The sequence below is a fragment of the Platalea leucorodia genome, assembly GCF_965183815.1.
Source record: "Platalea leucorodia genome assembly, chromosome: 2".
Taxonomy (NCBI): Eukaryota; Metazoa; Chordata; class Aves; order Pelecaniformes; family Threskiornithidae; genus Platalea; species Platalea leucorodia.
This window is the reverse complement of record NC_138824.1, coordinates 97,524,038-97,543,089: the sequence shown is the minus strand read 5'-3', so window position 1 is coordinate 97,543,089 and position 19,052 is coordinate 97,524,038. Positions and strand designations below refer to the sequence as shown.

Below are 19,052 nucleotides of genomic sequence, written 5' to 3'. Positions count from 1 at the left end.
AGGCCTTGCTGGTTTTTGTCCTACCAGCGACTGTAGTGGACCCTTACTGTCTGTTGGCTCTTCTTGCTGACTGAGACACTTCTGCTTTTTCTGGTTGAGCAACTCAGCCTGCTCTGCTTTTACAGCGATATGTACTTAGGCAAAATACTTGAATGAACTACATTGTTTGTAACCATCCTCTCATCACATCCTGCTTTGAAGAGGGAAATTTTCACAGAGCCATGTCAAACCTGCAAAGGGTATGTTTATTCCTGTGTTGTTAGAGGGGAATTATATAATTGAATGTTTAAATGGCTGTATTTGCAACATAGCTGTCCTTCGGAAAATTCTGGTGGAAAAAAAATGGACTTAAGCAAGTCATGTTGAAGTGGTACTGAAAAGACAACTGACAATTTCTTGATAGCACCAAGGCATGGGTTACTGCAATATGTCCTGGAAAAAATTGCTTTGCTAGCCAATACTCTGTGTGTGCATAAACTATACAAGGTTGAGTGTTTAAATAAGATTTATCTGAAACAGGCAGTTCACATTTTTTATTGCAAATTTTATATGGAGATGCAGAAATCTTTTAAGACTTTAACGCTACACCAACTGTTACTTGGTAGTTCTTTAGGAAGCGTGGAAAGGATTTAACCTTTAAGGAAATTATTCCATCTTGTAGAGGCATTTGTTCACCTGATTTATTTTTAATAGATAAGATGTAACATTGACTGAAAGGCAAATGGGATCAAAAACTTGAAAAAAAGGGTACAGTCTTTTTAACTCAGTCTTCAGGTGATGCTAGGATGTCTATCCCACTTACTGTCAAGCCTCATTACTGAATTTTCCAAAAGTTGCTATTTTGTACTTTCAGATCTTGCCATTTTCAGATAAACAGTATGTAAAAATCAGATTTTCTGCTGCTTAAAATAAATGATTAATTCTTTCAACCTGTTCAGTGTGTCTTTTTAAATCCTGTTAAGATGAACTTCCAAGCCAATAAATTATATCCATCCAAATTCTTCCTAGTACTTTGGGACTTTCAATTCTAACTTCTGGTGGTAGCTCTGAAAAGAAAGCAGAATGGCTGTAGATCTCATCTGACCCTTGAGAGAAAGGGAGAAGGTGGGCAAGTTTAGCTCCAAGGTGATTTTTCCTGCTTACACCTAAATAACTGAGACATTCTTGCTTCAACTTTTCATCAGCTCATTCCACTATGGGACAGAAATCAGGCACAGAAAACATTGAGAAGATGAAGCTTCTGATCATCTGGAATGGATTCAAGTAACATTTTGGAGTGTTGCTGTCTACTGCCCTAGACTATAAAACAAGAAAGCATACAAGTTGAATGTCCCTGTCCCTAAGACAGCCAGCCCCCCTGAGACTGTTGGTTTCTTACCTTGGGAGAGCCCGGAGGAGGGTGGTTACTGTGCTCTGTGGTTTGTACCCCGGGAGGTGGCGCCCATGGTTTGTTTTTCAAATAGGAGAGTTTTGAGCCCTTTCACAGCAAATTCTGTTGTCTTGCTTGAATTCTATTAAAAGTACTTTCAATTTTTCTCTTTTTTAAATATCCTAAGAAGATCCTTAACTTGGGGTCTCCTGATCATTTGATAACATCCCTCTTCCATGCCCCTAAAAGCCTCTTTTACAAAGTCCATTATTTTTAGGCCCTGAGCTTTTATCTTTGAAGGCAGCATGGTGTATGCGCATTGATAAATTTAGGGACTGGTCAACCAAAATGGCACCAACTGTTTAATATGGTAGTTTTATTTCACACTTTGGAAAGCTAGCTGGTTTTCCTCATTACTGTCCTGATATTCAGTAAAGCCCACCCATTATTACACAGCTCTTCTCACAGAGGTACTGTACAAGTTTTCAAATTTTTTCTTGTGCTTAAACTTCTCCGATGCTTCTGAAATTGCCATCATCTTCAGAGCACCCTCTGTGCTTCAGGCTTATTGAATCCAAAACTGTAAAACTGTCTGTTCATTCACACTTCTCTTGCTTATCTTTCCCCATTAAAGCTAGCTCATCTAGACAAAACACCTTTTGTGTATTAAACATGAAAGTAAGAATTTGTTGCAAGAATACAGCTTTTTTGGTAACCACAGTGCAGTACAGACAAATACATGATGGTTTACAATTCAAGTGCCTGATGTCATTTTTCAGGACAACATGTAATTCTGATGGCCACTTAAACTGTAAACATTAACTATTCTTCCCTTTCTGCACCAAAACAAACTCTTTTTGAAAATAAATGGTTTGGATTTTTTTTTTCCTTCTAGAGGCTTACAAGTAACATCTGCCTATACCTTGACTCATCATTTGTTTTTCTAGGAAATTCAATAGCATTTCCTAAGAAATACAGGTTATTGTAAAGATTACAAGAATCTATGCTGCTAGTGTATACATAAATATTAGCATACTGGATTTTTATAGTTGTTACCTAGAGATAAAACTACTTTTTATGAATGAACAAGGTATTGTGTTATTCTTATTTATTTTCACGCACCCAGCATTGTTCTGACGTACTACGCATGAGAATACTACTTACTTTTCCTTTGATTGAGTTTTTTTTAATTGTGAGTAAGTTTAACATTAACTTCAGCTTTCCATATTCTTACTGTGTGAGATTTTCTTATTGTTGTACATCTTGGACATTTTCTAAGCTAGTGTTTTATACTGGTTTTTAACTGCTGATGTATTTTTACACAGTTTTCTAGTTTGCTTATATATTCCCTTTTATTGACTAACTTGTACCACCTTTTTCCCACACCGTCTGGCAATATCGACCCGCTGTGACTGCCCACGTCTGTTGCTATTCTGGCCCACAGGTAAGGTGATACCTTTTTTTCTCTCTTCTCCCTCTCTAAAAGACAGGTCTGAAAGAAATCCCGCTCTCTCACTGTGTGTGCGGAAGGAGCTTCAAAAGTGGATTTACTGTGGGTTTTTTTGCTCTTTTAGAACGTCAGCATCACCTTCAGGTGACCTGAGCCTGTCATCAGCGGTGTCAGCCTGGGTCCCTGTTGAGAAACATGGTGTTGACAGAATGGATCAGGGAAGAGCTCCAGGACATACCACAGGATGTCATCTCCTCAAGCTACAAGTGCTTTGGGATTGCTGATAGCAGGGACCTTGCCACTCCAGCTCCCGCTGGTAAATCTCTACTTGATTGAGTGGGCTTACAGAATTTTTTACATCCAGACTTGGCCATAGACCATGGGGGATTGCACAAGGTCTGTGCTAATAGGGATCTGTAGGCCTAATGACTGTTGCTGACAGCAGCATTTCAAGAAAACAGACAACAGAGATCCCACAGGATTGTGCAAAGCCATATCAAAGTATTCAGCATTTAATAGGATTTTCCTCTCCCTCTCATTTTGCCCTTCTCCCTACCCTTGCCTTCCTCTTCTGAAAATTTGGGCTGCTATGTGTTAAAGATGACTAGATTTGGGCCCATAATGTTTTAAGCTATTTCTGCTAATACTGAGGAAACTTTTCCAGTCAACATCTTCTATCTGGATGAAGTGCAATTGAATATATTTTCCTTGTGTATCTCTGGATTAACAAAGCATAAGAAAAACATGCAAACATGCCCCACCTGTGTGTTGTTTAACAGGCCAGCAACATCCTGGGAGCTAGACTCACTAGCTTTACAGGTTTTCTAGCTTATCAACTGAAAGTAATCATTGCTTGCTTTTTGCCTTTTGTTGTATGATCCATTTTTACATATTGGGGGGGAAGGAAGGTGTTAAGATTTTAATATATCCACAAAAGAAGTATCTAAAAGCTGTCATCTTGTTCTAAGTATTTGCTGCTAGGTTTCATAAAGCTGTTCAAGGTATACCAGAAAAAAAAAAAGTCATTGTATTAAAATATACATTTAAATCCCTATTTCTCCACATTACTGTTCATGCTACCACAATTCAGGATGCTGAGTTTCTACCTGAATTATGGGCACAGGCACACAGTGAAGCATGGCTGAGTTACGGCAGCTTAAAGAACTGCTCTTCCATGTTGCCGCCCCTGTTGTCCATGTGTAAGTTCTTATCTGTCCCAAGTCTTAGGTAAAATTAGTTAACTTAAGCATCAGTTGCATATTTTACGTAGGTGGTCTGGTTTTTCTAGTAGCCCTTGAAGTCCTTGTGACCTCTACAATTGAAGATTTGGTACGATATACTTTCCCTGCCTTACAAACTCTGCCTCCATTTTTTTTAAATCATTAAATTCTTTTAACTCATCCCAGCAGGATTAAAAATACCTTGTTGGCCATTTGTGGATGAGTAGAAAACATGTGAATTAAATAGCTGTGAGGACTGGAATGACACTTTTGCTAATTTGTTAGCCAAGTGAGGTGGATACAGAAAATACCTCTGGAGGTACAGCAGCTCAAAGGGCAAGCAGGAACTTGCTCTGTTGTTAATTTTACAGTGTTAGTAAATGCCCATAAACTTTCTGTAAGGACTGTGGCTTTTGTGATGATAAGACAAGACTAATACATAAGCACTGTGCACGTGCATTCACTTTTTCCATTTAGTGTCTGCAAGAGTCGTCTGCTTCCTGAGTAGATTTCCTGTGCTGCTTACCTCCGAAGGGTCTTACAGCCTCACAAGCATCGAGAGTGAAGATTAATGTTTTGAAAGTTTTTCTCTAAGCTTTCAAATTACAGAATGAATGGTTATAGAATAAGAACAGAATTGATACTTCGAAAGTGTTCTGCATCCCACATTTTTGATTAATTACTAAAGAAAAAAAATATCGTGTTTCTTTTGCAGACACAAAAGGGAGATACCTGAAGTAAAACATTTCAAAGTTTCCTAGTCCTTTGGTATTTAAAATCCCCTCAGCTAGAGAGCACTGGATCCCTGGGCTTTGGCAGGCAAGCAAACCAATTACTGTCTTGCCTGGTTTTGTAGCAAATGCCTGGGTGTAGTTTAATGTAGTTTAGGCAGTAATGAAACTTAAGTAACCTGCTACGTTTTTTTGTGGGTAAAAGCAGGTAAATTGGCAGTTATCCAATAGACACTGATCACTAATGATGTTTTTTTTTCACAGTAAGGAGTTGAGGTGGTGACAAAGCTCCTAGGGGCTTAAAATTTTTATCTATGGAGTCTGAGACCCACCAATGCTCATACAATGAATTTATTTCAAAATTAAATTATGCTGAGTCCTAGTTAATTTTACTTGCTTTAATAAAAGTAGCAGAATTTTTCATTTGGCTACCACGAACTGTAGCATTTTGGGTTTAAAGACACATTATTTTGACTTTAAAGGCTAGAAATCCACTCTTTAGTAGTTTCAGTCATTTATTAGCAGAGACATCATTTCTGTTGTGCCGTCTTGCAGGATAACAGTTCCTGCAGAAATAATTCCACATTTGGAAAAGTAACCCACAGCAGTGTTGTCCTTATCTTTCTCTTGCCCACTCATAACTTCTTTTCCTTTTTGTCCTATGCTTTTCATTTCTTAAGTTTATTTGTCCCATGCTGCCGCTTTAATTATTCACACGCCTAGGTTTTATTGGATGTTGCTTTTCATTTGCCAAGCTCTAGTATGTTTGAAAATAACCAGCAGCAATTACTCCCTCAGGTTTAACCTGCCATTTATAGGATACTATAATATCCCACTCACAGACGAGGACAAGAAAGGTCTCTTCTCCAGGGACTGGAACCATTTATAGCTTCCATGGGCGTCCTGGGGGGAAGGCAAAAGCCCAGTCTGGCTGCAGTCCTGTATGTGCCCTCCTGCAGGGTTTTATTTGTCTGTTTGCTGAAGTAAACATAATTTCTGTGCAACATTAGAGGCAGAGGGAACAAAGAAGCTTAAGAGAAACTAAATCACAGAGTTTTAAGGGCAAATACTAATTCACAGCGTAGTTTGAGCAATTTTCAAAATGAAATCACTGGCTTCCTTGTTTGCGTTTTGCCCAACTTGGAGGTCTTCAGCTCAGTTTCCTGAATATGTTTGAGTGGCTACTTCAGGCCTTAGAAGTTGTCTTTGATGTGAGCTGTGATTTCCTCGGTCCAGGGTTAGGGCTGACTGGTGCTGGTGGGGCTCAGCACCCACGCAGGCCTGTAAACGCCCATCAACCACAGCATGCTGGAAACTGGAACTTTTAAAAAAAGAAAAGCCAGCCCATGATGTGGGGCTCCAGTGCTTTTATCTCATCTCAGCCGCTACAGACTAGAAAGCATGCGTTGCCAGCACCGTGCTGTAGTTTCGCACTCTTTACCTCTGGCCTGGGAGGCTGGGGAGCGGGAGAGAAGCCGATGTGCTGCCCTGCGGCGCAAGCGCAAGCGGTGCCAGTTTTTTTGGTGAGGAGATGGGACCTGGGGACTGACCAAGCTACCGCACCAGGAAGGAAACGTCCAGGCAAGGGTGCGCGATGCCCTGCTCGCAGCACCGTCGGGGCCCACCGCAGGAAAAGATGAACCAAGGGCTCGGCCCGGTGGGCTGGTGCCCTGGTGCAGATTGTGTCGTCCCATGGCGGTGGGTGGAGGAAAGAGGAGGGGGCTCCGGTGGGACCCTGCCCTGTGGCCTCGACAGCTAAAACACCAGGCAGACCCTGGCCATCGCCAGGACAAAGCCCGCCCTTGCTTGCTGTTTGCTTTCTGGGTTGGGTTCAACAGACTTAAAAATAACTGGTTCATTTTGAGATTTGGGGGTACACAGCTTTTCAAATGGGCTGCCAGACGGTGTATGAGCCTTCCTTTTGATCCCGCCGGCCAGCTGGTTTCTTTCTGTGGAAAATGACTTTCAGCACTACCCTTTATGTTTGAGTTTTTAGGCGGCATCTACGGTTGTATTTCCTTGGCTCAAAACGGGGTTGGTTTGGCCGACGAATCCTCCTTCCCCTAATCCCGCATGCCCTCTCCTCCTCCAGAGCAGCCGCGGCCCTTAGGAGGGCCAGGCCCTTCACCGCCGTTGCCAAGGCCATAACGTGAGGCCTCGATGCCGCCCAGTCCTCCCCGGCGCCACCGAAGGGCAAAGCGGCGGGAAGGCGAGGGGGGCGTCGCGCCTCCCCGCCCGCCCCCCGCGCCGTGGCTGCTCCGCTCCCCGGAGGTGCCCCGCGACTCCCCCGCCTCGCCCGCCGGGGTGGCGGCAGCAGCCACCGCTTCCCCCGGCGGCCCGCCGTGGCCTCCCCGTCAGAAGAAATAGCCCAGGGCAGCGGGGTGCGGGGCTCGGCCGGCGGTGCCCTGCCGTGCCCTGCCGTGCCCTGCCGTGCCGTGCCCTGCCGTGCCGTGCCGCCGGCGGCGCCGGGGCGGTGCGGCGCTGACAGGTGGCCGCTCCCCTTCCCGCGCCGTCCCGGTGGCTACAGGACGAGGCGGGGGGTCGGTCCTGCCCGTCCCGGGAGGAGCAGAGGGACGAGGAGGAAGAGGGGCGGGCAGCCTGCCCCCGTCCTGAGTCATGGGGCTGAAGCGGCAATGTGAGTAGCAGCCCCGCGGCGGCGGGGGCTCGCCCCGCTGCGTGAGGAGGGAGGCGCGGAGGCCCCGGTGCGGCCGCCCGGTGCTGCCGGCGATGCTGCCGGCGCCTCGCTCCCGCCTTGCGCCCTCCTCAGGTGGGTGCCCGGAGCCGCCCCGTGGCCGGCCGGGGGAGCCGAGGCCCCTCTCGCCGCGGGGAGGGGGCGGGAGGGCTGCTCCCGACGGCGTCCCCTGAGGCGAGCGGGGCCCGGGGCCCGGCCGGGGCGGAGGGGCCGGTGCCGGGCCTCCCCGCTGGGCCCCTAGCCAACGTCTGAAAACGGACGGACACTCAGCTTTTTACATTGGAATAATTTAAGCTCGATTCTTAAATCAATTCTGTTAAAGTCCTGCTGCGTACGGGTGGGTGTGTATTAGCAAGGTGTGGCAGCGTGGGGATTTGAAGTCAGCTAAGCACAAAAAAAAATAATATTGTGCTGGCATTTAGTGCTTTGGTTGCTGCCAAGGGGCAAGCGAGCACCTGAGGGAGAAAGGAGATTGGGAGTTGCTGTAAGGTGGGACTGCTAATCGTCTTCTTTTCCTTCTGCTTTGCCGTCTTACGTGCCCTACCACGCCGCCATCCGCCCTGTCCGCACAGTTTCTTCTGCTCCTCTCGGCCCTCTTCCCTGGCTGGCACCGTGAGCATTGCTGAGTATCTCTGGCTGAGTACCTCTCCGTGGCAGAAATGGAGTGAGGGCGGTTTGTGCCACCTGTCTGAGCACCGCAAGCCCCTCTGCGGCACACCGACCCCACACCGCTCCTCAGTGCTGAGCCCGGTAGCGTGCTGAGGAGCCACAGCCTCTAAAATCAGCAAAAGAAGCGCAGTCTGGCTTTTGTGAATGTAGACCAGACTTTGCATTTTATAACTCCTAACTGCTGTGGATAGCAAATCTTAAGCTCTCTTAACAATCTTAAGTTTGTCTGAGCTTATGGCTTAGCTGCTATTGTGTAGGGTTTTATGCATGTCTATGCAGGTACTCAAAAAAAGAGTACACGTGCAGGATATGTAACCTCAGTAAACCTAAGCAATCCAGGTAGACCCAGCAGATGATAGCTTCGATGCGGTCCCCTGGTGCCTTCTCAATCCAAGAAAGCAGAACCAGAAGTTGATTGACAGTGAAAACGTTTTCTGACAATTTTGAGAACTAAGTAGAAACTGTGCAGAAGAGTTGGTAAATGTATTCCTTAAACCTTAAAAGGCATATTTTAGAACCGTTTAAGCAGCTTGCAGTTTGAGTAAAATATGGAATATAATAACCAAAGTTAGACATCCTGTACTTTCGCTTCTACTTAGGTAAAATGCTGTGCTGTTGAGCCTATTTAGCAACAGAGTTGCTCCATAGTTTTGATGAAAAACAGTGCAAAATTATGGTAAAGATAAACCTGCTAAGCCCACAACAGAAAAAGCAAAACAAAACCTGACTGATGGTCTCATAGATCTTTACCATGCACCCCACCCCTGAAAAAATAATCACTGAAATCTTTAAATAAACTTCTTGTAGTTTTCACTTAATTCTTCCTGGGTTTTGTCTTTGAAACTTGTGACTTGGTCTCCTTTACAAATTAAATATATTTTGTGTATAAATCTGATATTTTTTTAATATTCAAAAAGAGAAAAAGTAAGTTTTATTCTACATGGTTCCTGCAGCTTCCCTCTTTGTGTGCATGAACTTTGTCAGTGTTCACATACACATTCACTGTATGAATTAAATGTTGGAGTAATATTCAGTATTATTTTAGTGCAGGTTTGCACCACTACTAGTGGTAGAGTGAGACAGATTTCTCTTAGACTGAGCTAATAATTGGGAAATCTGTTATATCTCTGAAGATTCATTATATTACTTTCTCAGTCTTAATCCTTTAATGAAAATATAGTAAGTTTCTCACAGTAGCTTCCTTACAGTCACACAAATGCACACACTTATGACTCCTAAGTACAATGACACAGAACGTTCTAAGAGCTCAGATCAGTATCTTAAAAGGGTTTCCAGTCGCCTCTTTTTTCTCTCCCCCCCCCCCCCCCCCCTTTTTCTGATGCAGGAAATGAGGAGCTGAGATTATTTGCAGAAGAACCTTCAACGTTCATAACAATCATCATCTGCATTCTTCCTCACTGACGTTCAAGGGCTGGAGTACAGCTCTGCTTCAGTTGTTAAGGGTGACTGGGTCAGAGAGGGCCACGTGCTACTTCTGTTGCTATTATAAAGAAGAGGGAGTTCAGGTGATAGTACTGTACGGTGTTAGCTTTGCCAGTCTGCGTTTTTTGCAGTGTTTCGTTAGGCTTTTTGTTTTTAAAGCTAGGTAGACTACAGGAATAACTACATGCACAAATACGGGGTAGGGAGTAGCTAGAGAGGCAAAATCTTTACAGGAAAAAAGATCTGGTCTTTATAGTGGGTTATAAATGGAACCTGAGTTAATAAAGTCTACTCTTAAGAAAAAAAGTCAAACTTCCCACTTGCATGAATAACTGCAATTAGAGCCTCCAGAATGTGCATGTTAGACTAGTGTGTCTGTTCTGCAGTGAAAGACACAGACCAATTGGGCAGAATTCATGGGAGACAGGTAGGACCTGCAAAACGTGCAGGAGAACAAGTGAACAATTCAGCCTTATTGTAGAGAACGGGTAGGGCAGAAATCCTAACATTTATAAAAGGCAGTTCCATGAAGGAAAGGAATACCTTCTTGAGTGTAAACTGTTATAAGGAAGATTTAGGCTAGATAATACACAATATTTTCTAGCAGGTTGGCAAAGTGAACATATTGGATATTTTTGGACATTGGTTCTGTTGCACTTGATTTTCAGGACTGTGAAGCAAAAAATTTTCCTTTTCCACTTTAATGGACTGTTACGTTCAAGGACATGTTTCTTTACAGATCAGGAAGTATCTCGTGATATCAAAACATCAGTGTTTCACAATTGCAGTGTGATGTTTCCTTGTTTAACATCATAAATTAGGTGGTGCATTTCTTCTAGATCAGGAACGCATGTTAGCATTTCTGATGAGGAAGAGGAGATATCCAATATGGAATTGATTTATATTTCTTCATAGTCAGGAAAATTGTGAATCCTGCTGCTTTCATAGTGCGTAGATGCGCTCATAATACAGTCCATGGAAACTGCGATATAACTGAGAGAAGGTGAAACAGTCACTCTAGTCGTGTTTGAACGCAGTCAGAGCTCATTGTGTGAATGAGATTGTTTGGGCCTTCTTCAGTTATTTTCACCCAGCGTGTCAAATGGGTGAGTGGAGGGAGTTCCCCATATGGTCAGCGTTTTAAATCATGCCTGTAGTGTCCGCCTATCACAAAAAATCAGTAGTAACTGCATACTACCTGTATAGTCAACTGTAGTATCTGGTACTTACTTTCCAGAGTCAAAATCCTACTAGGATTAAGTTGAACTTCGTGTTTCTTTGGGGTATTATGGGTGTGGATGGAGGGAAGTCTTGGGGAGGGAGTTTTCTGCTTGAAGATCAAGTTTTAGAAATGAAGGGGGTTGTCAGAGATGGGAATGCAACAAATACTCTATTGCTGCATCTCTGAAGGCTGTGGTTAACACAGTATATCAGAAATAAAATAGCCAGTTTGTGTAGCAATGCCAGAGAAAATACAAGATTTTATGTGTTGCTGTGAAAACACCTTTAAATCTCTGTAGTTGTCTGTCTTTTTTTTTTTTTTTTTTTCCCTTGGCAGGTCTTGTGAAGTTAGCAGGGCTCCTGTTGACATTGTTGGCTGCTTGGTACTTGGGATGCTTTATCTCTGCGCTTGTACCCAAAGAGGCAATACCAGCATCTATTGCTAATCTTCAAGACATTGGAAAGAAACCAGTGTTGAGGGGTGTGTAGTTGTATTTCTCTTTTTTTTTTCCTTATACTATATTTAATATTGTGTATTTACATGGTAAATGACAAATGGCTTGTTAGCTAATAAATGATTTGGTATGTGCTATTGTAAGAATGAAGTAAGCTGTGTAAAGTTAATTAATTAGTGCAAGTCTGAACTATTTCTTAGACACTGTCTTTGAAGAAACACAATGTCAGCCTATATTTGCCAGTATGCAAATATAATTAATTGAATAGTAATGTAAGAGCACCTTATTTGTTTGCTGGCATATAAGCTCAAAGCTGCAGCTGCAGCTTTGGTTCTATCATCAGATATATTTTACAGTTATGGCAAACTGTTGAATCACTAACCAAACTTGGTGATTAAATTCTCATTATTTCTTTCCTCTAATCTGACTGGGTGGCTTAATGTGTACATTCTTCTCATTCTATGACTGTGAAAAAGGCTTAAAATGAGAATGATAACCATTAACTTCAAGCTATTGATAGGAATCCTTCATCCCTCTAGCCCTTGTTTCCTGTTATATGAAATGGCAGAAAATAATTATTCTAGATTCAAATCAGATCATACTACATGGGGCATTTTTCCCTAAATAGGCTTGCTCTTGGTCCCAGCAGCTGTTTGAAAGTTAATGATAACTTAAAGCCCAGGCAAATCTGTGATAATATTGCCACGATACTGGAAAATTGGCAGGATTGCCTCCTGTGTATATATGTCTGAGCTTAGCATGTTGACATTAAGTGATTCTTTCCACGTAGAAATTGTTTATGCAGCATCCAAGAAAACGTTTTCTCATCTTTGTTGTTGTAGCCCCAGTCCCAAAAAGGCAGAAGTGTGATCACTGGTCTCCCTGCTCACCTGGGAACTATGCCTATCGGATTCTTAGTGGTGGTGGCAAAGGAAAGCTGGCTAAAATTTGTTTTGAGGATGAGCTGTGAGTACTAGTCTAACTTTAAATCTAAGCAAGTGCTTTGTAGTGTGAAGAAGGGTGTTTCGTTTTGGTTCACTAGCAGCAAGTAAGATCCTAGAGGGGGCTCCTATTCTGGTGATAAACTTCAGAATATATCTGGCAGTATGTAACTCTTCCCCCTCCCCCCCCTTTTTTTTAAATACCTAATCTCAGTTTATTTTCATTTTTCCTCTACATAAGCTGCATTCAACTGTTAGTTTCAAGTATGATTTTAAATTTCATGGTGCCAAATAGCCAGTTTACAGTATATTGAATGGTCAACACCTTCTGAAAGTCAAGTTCTTTCATGGCTTTTCAAATTGGACAGGTAGAGTGACTTTAAAACCTTGCAATGATCTTTTGTGTAGATACCGCACACACAGAATACTGCCACAAAACTACATTTTATCTTGTTTTTTTTTCTACTCTATCTTTCTGGCTGCATTTGTACAAAGTACTTTCTTGATCTGGCTCATTTTGAAAGACTGATTGTGCATCGTTGAAGGAAATTTACTGATATAATGTGCAATATTTTTCAGCCGTAGCTCTTGTTTACTACAAAGTCTCGTATTGAATAACTGAAGAAAACATGAACATCAGGAAGTGACTTAGCATTGGTACATATAACTTTGGATCAGAGCTTCTGAATGGATGCATTCTACTTATAACGTATTTGTTTCAATTCCAGGCTTGTAAGCGAAGAGAAGGGTAATGTTGGAAGAGGTATAAACATTGCCATTGTGAATTGTAAGTAACAGAAAAAATGTTAGAGAGACACATGCCTTTGTACTGCAATAATTTACAAAGGTTCTTGGTGGGAGTTGGGGTTTTTTTTGGTTGAGTTTGGGTTTTTCTTACTAGCTATATGGAAGGAAAGGGAAAGGCAAAAATTGCAACCTTGATTCATGTTAAATGTAAGAAAAACAAATCTGTGTTTGAGACAAATAGTCTCCTGGATAAACAAAAGAAATGCGTTCATAATCAGTATAAGAAAATGGAAAATGTGTACATAGCAGTGGTATATGTGTATTTTATTAGATAAAAGAACTGCTTCTTATGTAACATAGCAAAAATATCCATGATCTCCAGCAGTAAGACTCAACTTTCAGGTTCAGTCCTTGATAAAAGGTATCTAATGCTCCACTGATAAGGGGAAAGCAGTAACTGAGAATTGCAGTTCTGCCCCAAGGTACAACCGAGGTATAAATTCCTTTTCCAGACTTGGTCAGTGGACAGAAAGACAAACTCAAAGCTTGATTAATATTAAACTGTCATTATATGTCTTTGCTATAGTGGGAGCTATTGGAAAGCAGAAGGTGCAGTCTGTTCCAGATCTGGAGGCACCATTTTAATTTAGATGAGTGGGAATGGTGATGAAGTGCAGTGTATTCAATAATGGATGCTGAGAAAAATGAATGCCTAAATGTTGTGGGGGAGGGGAAGAAAGGGAGTTCAGATGCACAGTCAAGTTGGCTTTGATCACAAAACTTTTATGTTCCAGTTTTTTTGTCTCAGTATTGCTAAGCAAGATCTTAACCTTGTCTAAACTTGCATGATTTTATTGAAGTCACTGGGTTAAATTACCGTAGACAAGAATCTGTTCTAAAATTTTTTTTTCCCAGTTAACTACTGCATTTTTTTTCCAATAAGGAATCATAAAAACTTTACTGGTTATAATAGGTAAACAGTTGAAAATGAGTTTTCAGCATATAGCTGTAGAGTAATAGGGCAAATATTCATCTTGAATGCATAAGCAAGTTTATAGCAAATAGGAGCAGGGAACTAGCATTGTCTTTGCATCTGACATTAGTGAGGAAAAAGAAGTGATATATCAAATTTTACACAGTTTTAAACAGCCATTTTCTTCATCACACATATAGTCGTTTTAGCTACGCTTTCTTCTCCATCTGCAGGTAAATCTGTCCATTATCTCGAACCACTTCGTAGTGAGACATATTTTCTACGTGTCCTCTGATTAGATCCGTCAAGCTAACGACTGTGCTCAATAAGTTTCCTATGACATCATACTTGTATTTTATTCCATAATGATAACTCCTTCTTCTCTGAATGAATATGGTCTTTTGTAAGAAGGATGACAGAACTATTAAGCCCAAGCTAAAAACACAGAGTGAGAGAGTTGTGGATTTCTGCTGCCCTCACTACAGCCTTTTCCATTTTTTTTGTGATCCCTACTCAGAAGCCCAGTTCTAGAATGCTGTTTTACCACTGACAGATTTTTGCCACCTTTTCCCCTCATCAATATGATAAACCTGCCATTTAGAGTCCTATGTTCAGAAGAATTTGCCTTCATGATTTTACCAGATATGGATCAAAGATAAGCCAGAAAGGAATCAGGAACTGCTGGATCTTCTCACTAGAAATGAGCTGATGCACTCTAAATGGAAAAGATCCTCTCACGTAGCAGGGATCCAAGCAGGGTCTTGGATAACAAAAATCAATTAACTCAGTTGGCATGGATTTAGAAATTCAAAAAGTATTTCCAATTGTACATGTCTTGTTTAAACAAAGATAGCCATCTAAACAGCAGCATAATTAATGATGAATATGAACCAAAATGTTCTGGAATTACTAACTGTTTGCATGCCCATTTTCCGATATAGTAATGATGAGTGTTGAGTTTTGTCCACTGAGATTCAAATGGTATGAAAGCTTGCACATCTGAAATACTGCACAGAATAATATTAAGCTCATTCAAATAGTCTTAGTCTTAACCAATTCTCCTATTTATGGTTGTGACCTAGTGTAGTGTATGTATAGATATAAAAACATGGAAGCACACAGTAAACTGAATTCCTTCTTTAAAATGAAAAGTAATATAAGTAATATAATATAATATAATATAATATAATATAATATAATATAATATAAATGATTCAGAGACTACATGAACCCAAATATTGTCCCTAAAACTTAAACTTCATTATTCCATATTCCTTCCAATTTAAAAAAATAAACAAAAGAAAACTCAGAAGCCCAATAATACACAGAGATGCCTAGCTTTAGCTGAAAACACTGTATATGCTGATTGAATTTAATAATTTTTGCTCGTATTTACACAACTTTTTTTTTTAATTACAGATAAAACAGGAAAACTTACATCGGCAAAATTTTTTGACATGTGGGAAGGAGGTAGGGAAGAGAGTGCAACAGAGCTTTTGTTAGTGTTTCAGCATTAAGAAAGGACTTATATAATTATCCTGCTCTTTCAAATTACTATGATTGTATTATTGACAGGGATCAGCTAGAAACAAATAGCTGTTGTCTTCATAAAACATGCTCTGGCCAGATCTGATGACAAATTTTGCCTCAAAAGCTGTATTTCTCCTGTTGGTTGAGATAGTTAATTGTCTTTTTTTTAAATTGTCTTGCCTTTTTTTTTTAATTGTCAAATTGCCATTTTTTAATTGTCTTTTTTTTTTTTCCCCTCCATTATTTCAGTCTGGTAGGAGTAGCACTTAACCAGGTACCACATCCAGATACTTCAGCAAAATTCCTTTTCCTGACACGTTTTATTCTATTTTAGCTGTAAAATCATTGTAGGAAATATGCTAGTCTGTCTCTTAACATCCTTCCATGTAGCTAGAAAGATGATCTACGTTAAGAATAGCTTTTAACATGTTTTCTAAACTTTGAACGATAACAGTTTCCTTACCTATTAGTAAGGAGAAGCAGAATGCTATGCGGCACTGGAAGCTGATTCTCTGACCACTTAAAAATGCTTGTGACCTTAGGTGCATGAATAGAAATCTCATTAGGACTAATCATGGGGCTAGAATTTTATATACGATATGTAGACTGTAATGTCTCCAGGGTGCCTCTTACATTTTTTTCATATGGAAAACAAGTTTCTTGTGTATGTTTAGCAATTGCAAAACCAATAAATAGCTTAGTGCTGCAAATAAGCTGCCACTTAATGAAAGTGGGTGTACAATGGGGTGTGTAACTCAGCTCTGCAGTTAGCATGGTAGTAGAAAGCTCCCAGAATAGCAATGACTTCTGGGTTATTCCATGCTTTGCTTGCATGTATAATATTACGTGAGGTAAACATAAGAAACCATCTATATACTTACCCTGGGCATAAATGACTTTTGTAGAAGGTCAGAAGTATCTTTGCTTACTACCAGGACATGCAGATCAATCCATGCTCTCCTAGTCTTCAGTGACAGCTAGCAGCTTTCTGCACCTTTCAAGATTAGGCCCTCTGCCTATACACAGGAAAATTGCCTAATTAGGTCTCATTTTGAATAAACAAGGCCAAAAAGTGAAAACAAGTTGAAAGTAGGTGGAATGTGATGTGTGTGTAATGAATTATCAGTTGTGTAATTGATTCAACAGACCACTCAGGAGAGATGGTGACTTTCATTAAAAATGCACCAGAGGGGTCCCTTCTTTTGATGGTCACTCATGATGATGGAAGCACCCGGTAAGCAAGTTATTCATGACAGGCTGAGGAACAGAGCAGTTGATAGCTTGAAAATCACTATTGCATAATGGTGTAAGAGAATGGCAAATTTCACTCTATAGTCAGGGTTGTCCTCTCGTTTCCCGCCTAAAAGGTTTTGATTCCACATCCATTCAGTGCTTGCCCATATCGGGTATGTTGATGCTTCCAAAGATGGATAGATAGTGTTACATTTCTTTAAAAGCACCAGTTGTCCTCATAAAGGACATTGCTGTTACCTCTGGGTCACAACCTTCTGTTAAGAAAGTATCCACACCTCCAGTTATAATGTATCTAGTTTGCATTCCCTCCTACATCTTAACCTGAGTTCTTCAAGTGATTTCAAATCTTCGTGTTTTTTTAGTTGAATTCGTGATATGGTAATTATACAGGGAAGGACTTAATCATTTGGTTGATAAGCATTTAATGCCCTTGTCCTTATTTAAGAAGGGTTGAAACATCAAATAGTATTTGAGATACATTTTTCTTTTGGCTATGCTGTTACAAACAGGTTGTATTCACATCAGAAATGTAGAGAGGAGGAAGAAAAAGGATTTTGCTCTGTGAGTTTAATGGCATGCTACTAAGACAGCTCTCAGGATTTTTTAAACTTCTCGTTGTTGCTTTTGCTGACCTACTAATGTAATGCATGAATCAGCTGTGTTCTTTTTCAGCATTTTTCACATCCTGAATTTTTAACACTTTTTTTCACTAAATATTCCTAGGTTGAAAAATGATGCCAAAAAATTAGTAGAAGGGCTGGGAAGTAAAGAAATATGGAATATGAAGTTCAGGTCAAGTTGGGCTTTTATAGCTGCCAAAGGCTTCAAGCTGCCGGATAATATCCAAAAAGAAAAGGTCAGGTTAATTTTATTTTCACTTTGTATTTGTCTGTATATCAGGTATAACCTTCAGGTGCAGATTTCTTGGATTGGCTATAACTGTAGTCTGTTCAGTAAGCCTCAGTCGTACAAAGCAAATTCTCTAAGGTGTCATCATTCTTTGCTTTGGATCTGGGCCATGTACAGTACTGGCTTCTACCACACCAGCACTGAATCAGCTGTAGACAAATTTCAGAATTGACCAGTGATTCTAGAGAGTCTCAGTTTTGAAATGTCCAACCTGACATGCTGTACAGAGACTTACATTTTCTTGTGGAAGGACAAATTCCAAGGACTTCCTAAAAATAAAGACTGTTTTTATATGAAAATTGGGCTGTCTCAAATTGGCCGTGCAAATACAGCAATGCTTGCATCACAGAACTTTTCTGAATAACTTGCCCTCAGGCTTCAGGAGGACTAAAGATACCATTTTTATATCAGATTTCTGTTTGCATCTGTCACCTTGTTGTATTTGCTTTCTATACGCCCAGTAGTGCTTGTCTGGATGACAGCGAGGCAGACAGAAATGAGAAAACCCAATACAGAGGTCAGTTCCCTGGATACTGACTCCCTCCAAAGGCATGTGAAACTTCCATATTTTTTTTTCCCAGAATATTGTTGCAATCATCTTCCTCACATTACAGAGCTTCTACAGGAAAAAGTATTCAATTTAGTGACAGCCTTCTGGGAAATAAATAAAGCACTCTGTGCAAGAGAGAAACTGGTGGAATGTTCACCCATTATATCAAGCAAGATGTGCAACGTGCTACTTAGCTTCCCGGTCCTACCCCATTACCCCCTTCTGTTGTATGAGGTTTGACCAACTAGTTTGTAAATAGAGAACCAAATATTGATTTTTATTTTTTTTTTCCCTAACAGATAAACCACTCTGACAAGAACAACAGATACGGTGGCTGGCCAGCTGAAATCCAGATAGAAGGCTGTATCCCAAGAAACCTGATCTGAACAAATGCATACCCCATAAATAAAGATGATTCTATGTTTTTATAACTATGACTCTAGTAAATTGCTTCCAGAACCCCATAAGCATCTGTACACTAATTGTAAAATAAGTCATATGCACAGTTTTTCATCTTCCTTTCCTCTGTGAGGTTTTACTATAATCTGAAAACAAATAGGTATTTTGATGACAAGTGGAAATAAAATACTTTGGTTTGGAATTACAATGTTCAGGAAGTCAGTCATAAAATACCAGGATTTTTGAAAGTGAGTATACATTTTCATTAGTAATTTTAGGGGTTTGGGTTTGTTTATTTGTTTTTAGTATGTGTTTTCTTTTGGTTCTCTTTAATATGCAAATAGAACTTAGTCTAAATTGTAATATAAAATCACTAGCAATCAAATTGTTTTGATGTTAGTTAATTGGTAATGTCGCTTCTCTTCAGAAAAAGTATGGAAATAGCAGTTACATTTGTTGAGCTGGTTTTAGTGATGTTGACTACGTGGAATAGTAATGA

At 40.6% G+C, this 19,052-nt stretch overlaps 1 protein-coding gene across 1 annotated transcript; it reads left to right on the top strand.

The window, feature by feature from the left end:
- Positions 1 to 7,386: 7,386 nt before the first annotated feature.
- Positions 7,387 to 18,540, top strand: FAM3B (FAM3 metabolism regulating signaling molecule B; the record flags this gene model as incomplete). Its single annotated transcript, XM_082336424.1, has 8 exons — positions 7,387 to 7,405; positions 11,133 to 11,276; positions 12,093 to 12,216; positions 12,920 to 12,978; positions 15,331 to 15,381; positions 16,588 to 16,675; positions 17,419 to 17,551; positions 18,454 to 18,540. 8 exons carry the CDS (start codon positions 7,387 to 7,389, stop codon positions 18,538 to 18,540), a joined length of 705 nt encoding a protein of 234 aa, XP_082192550.1.
- Between the last annotated feature and the right edge of the window lie 512 nt (positions 18,541 to 19,052).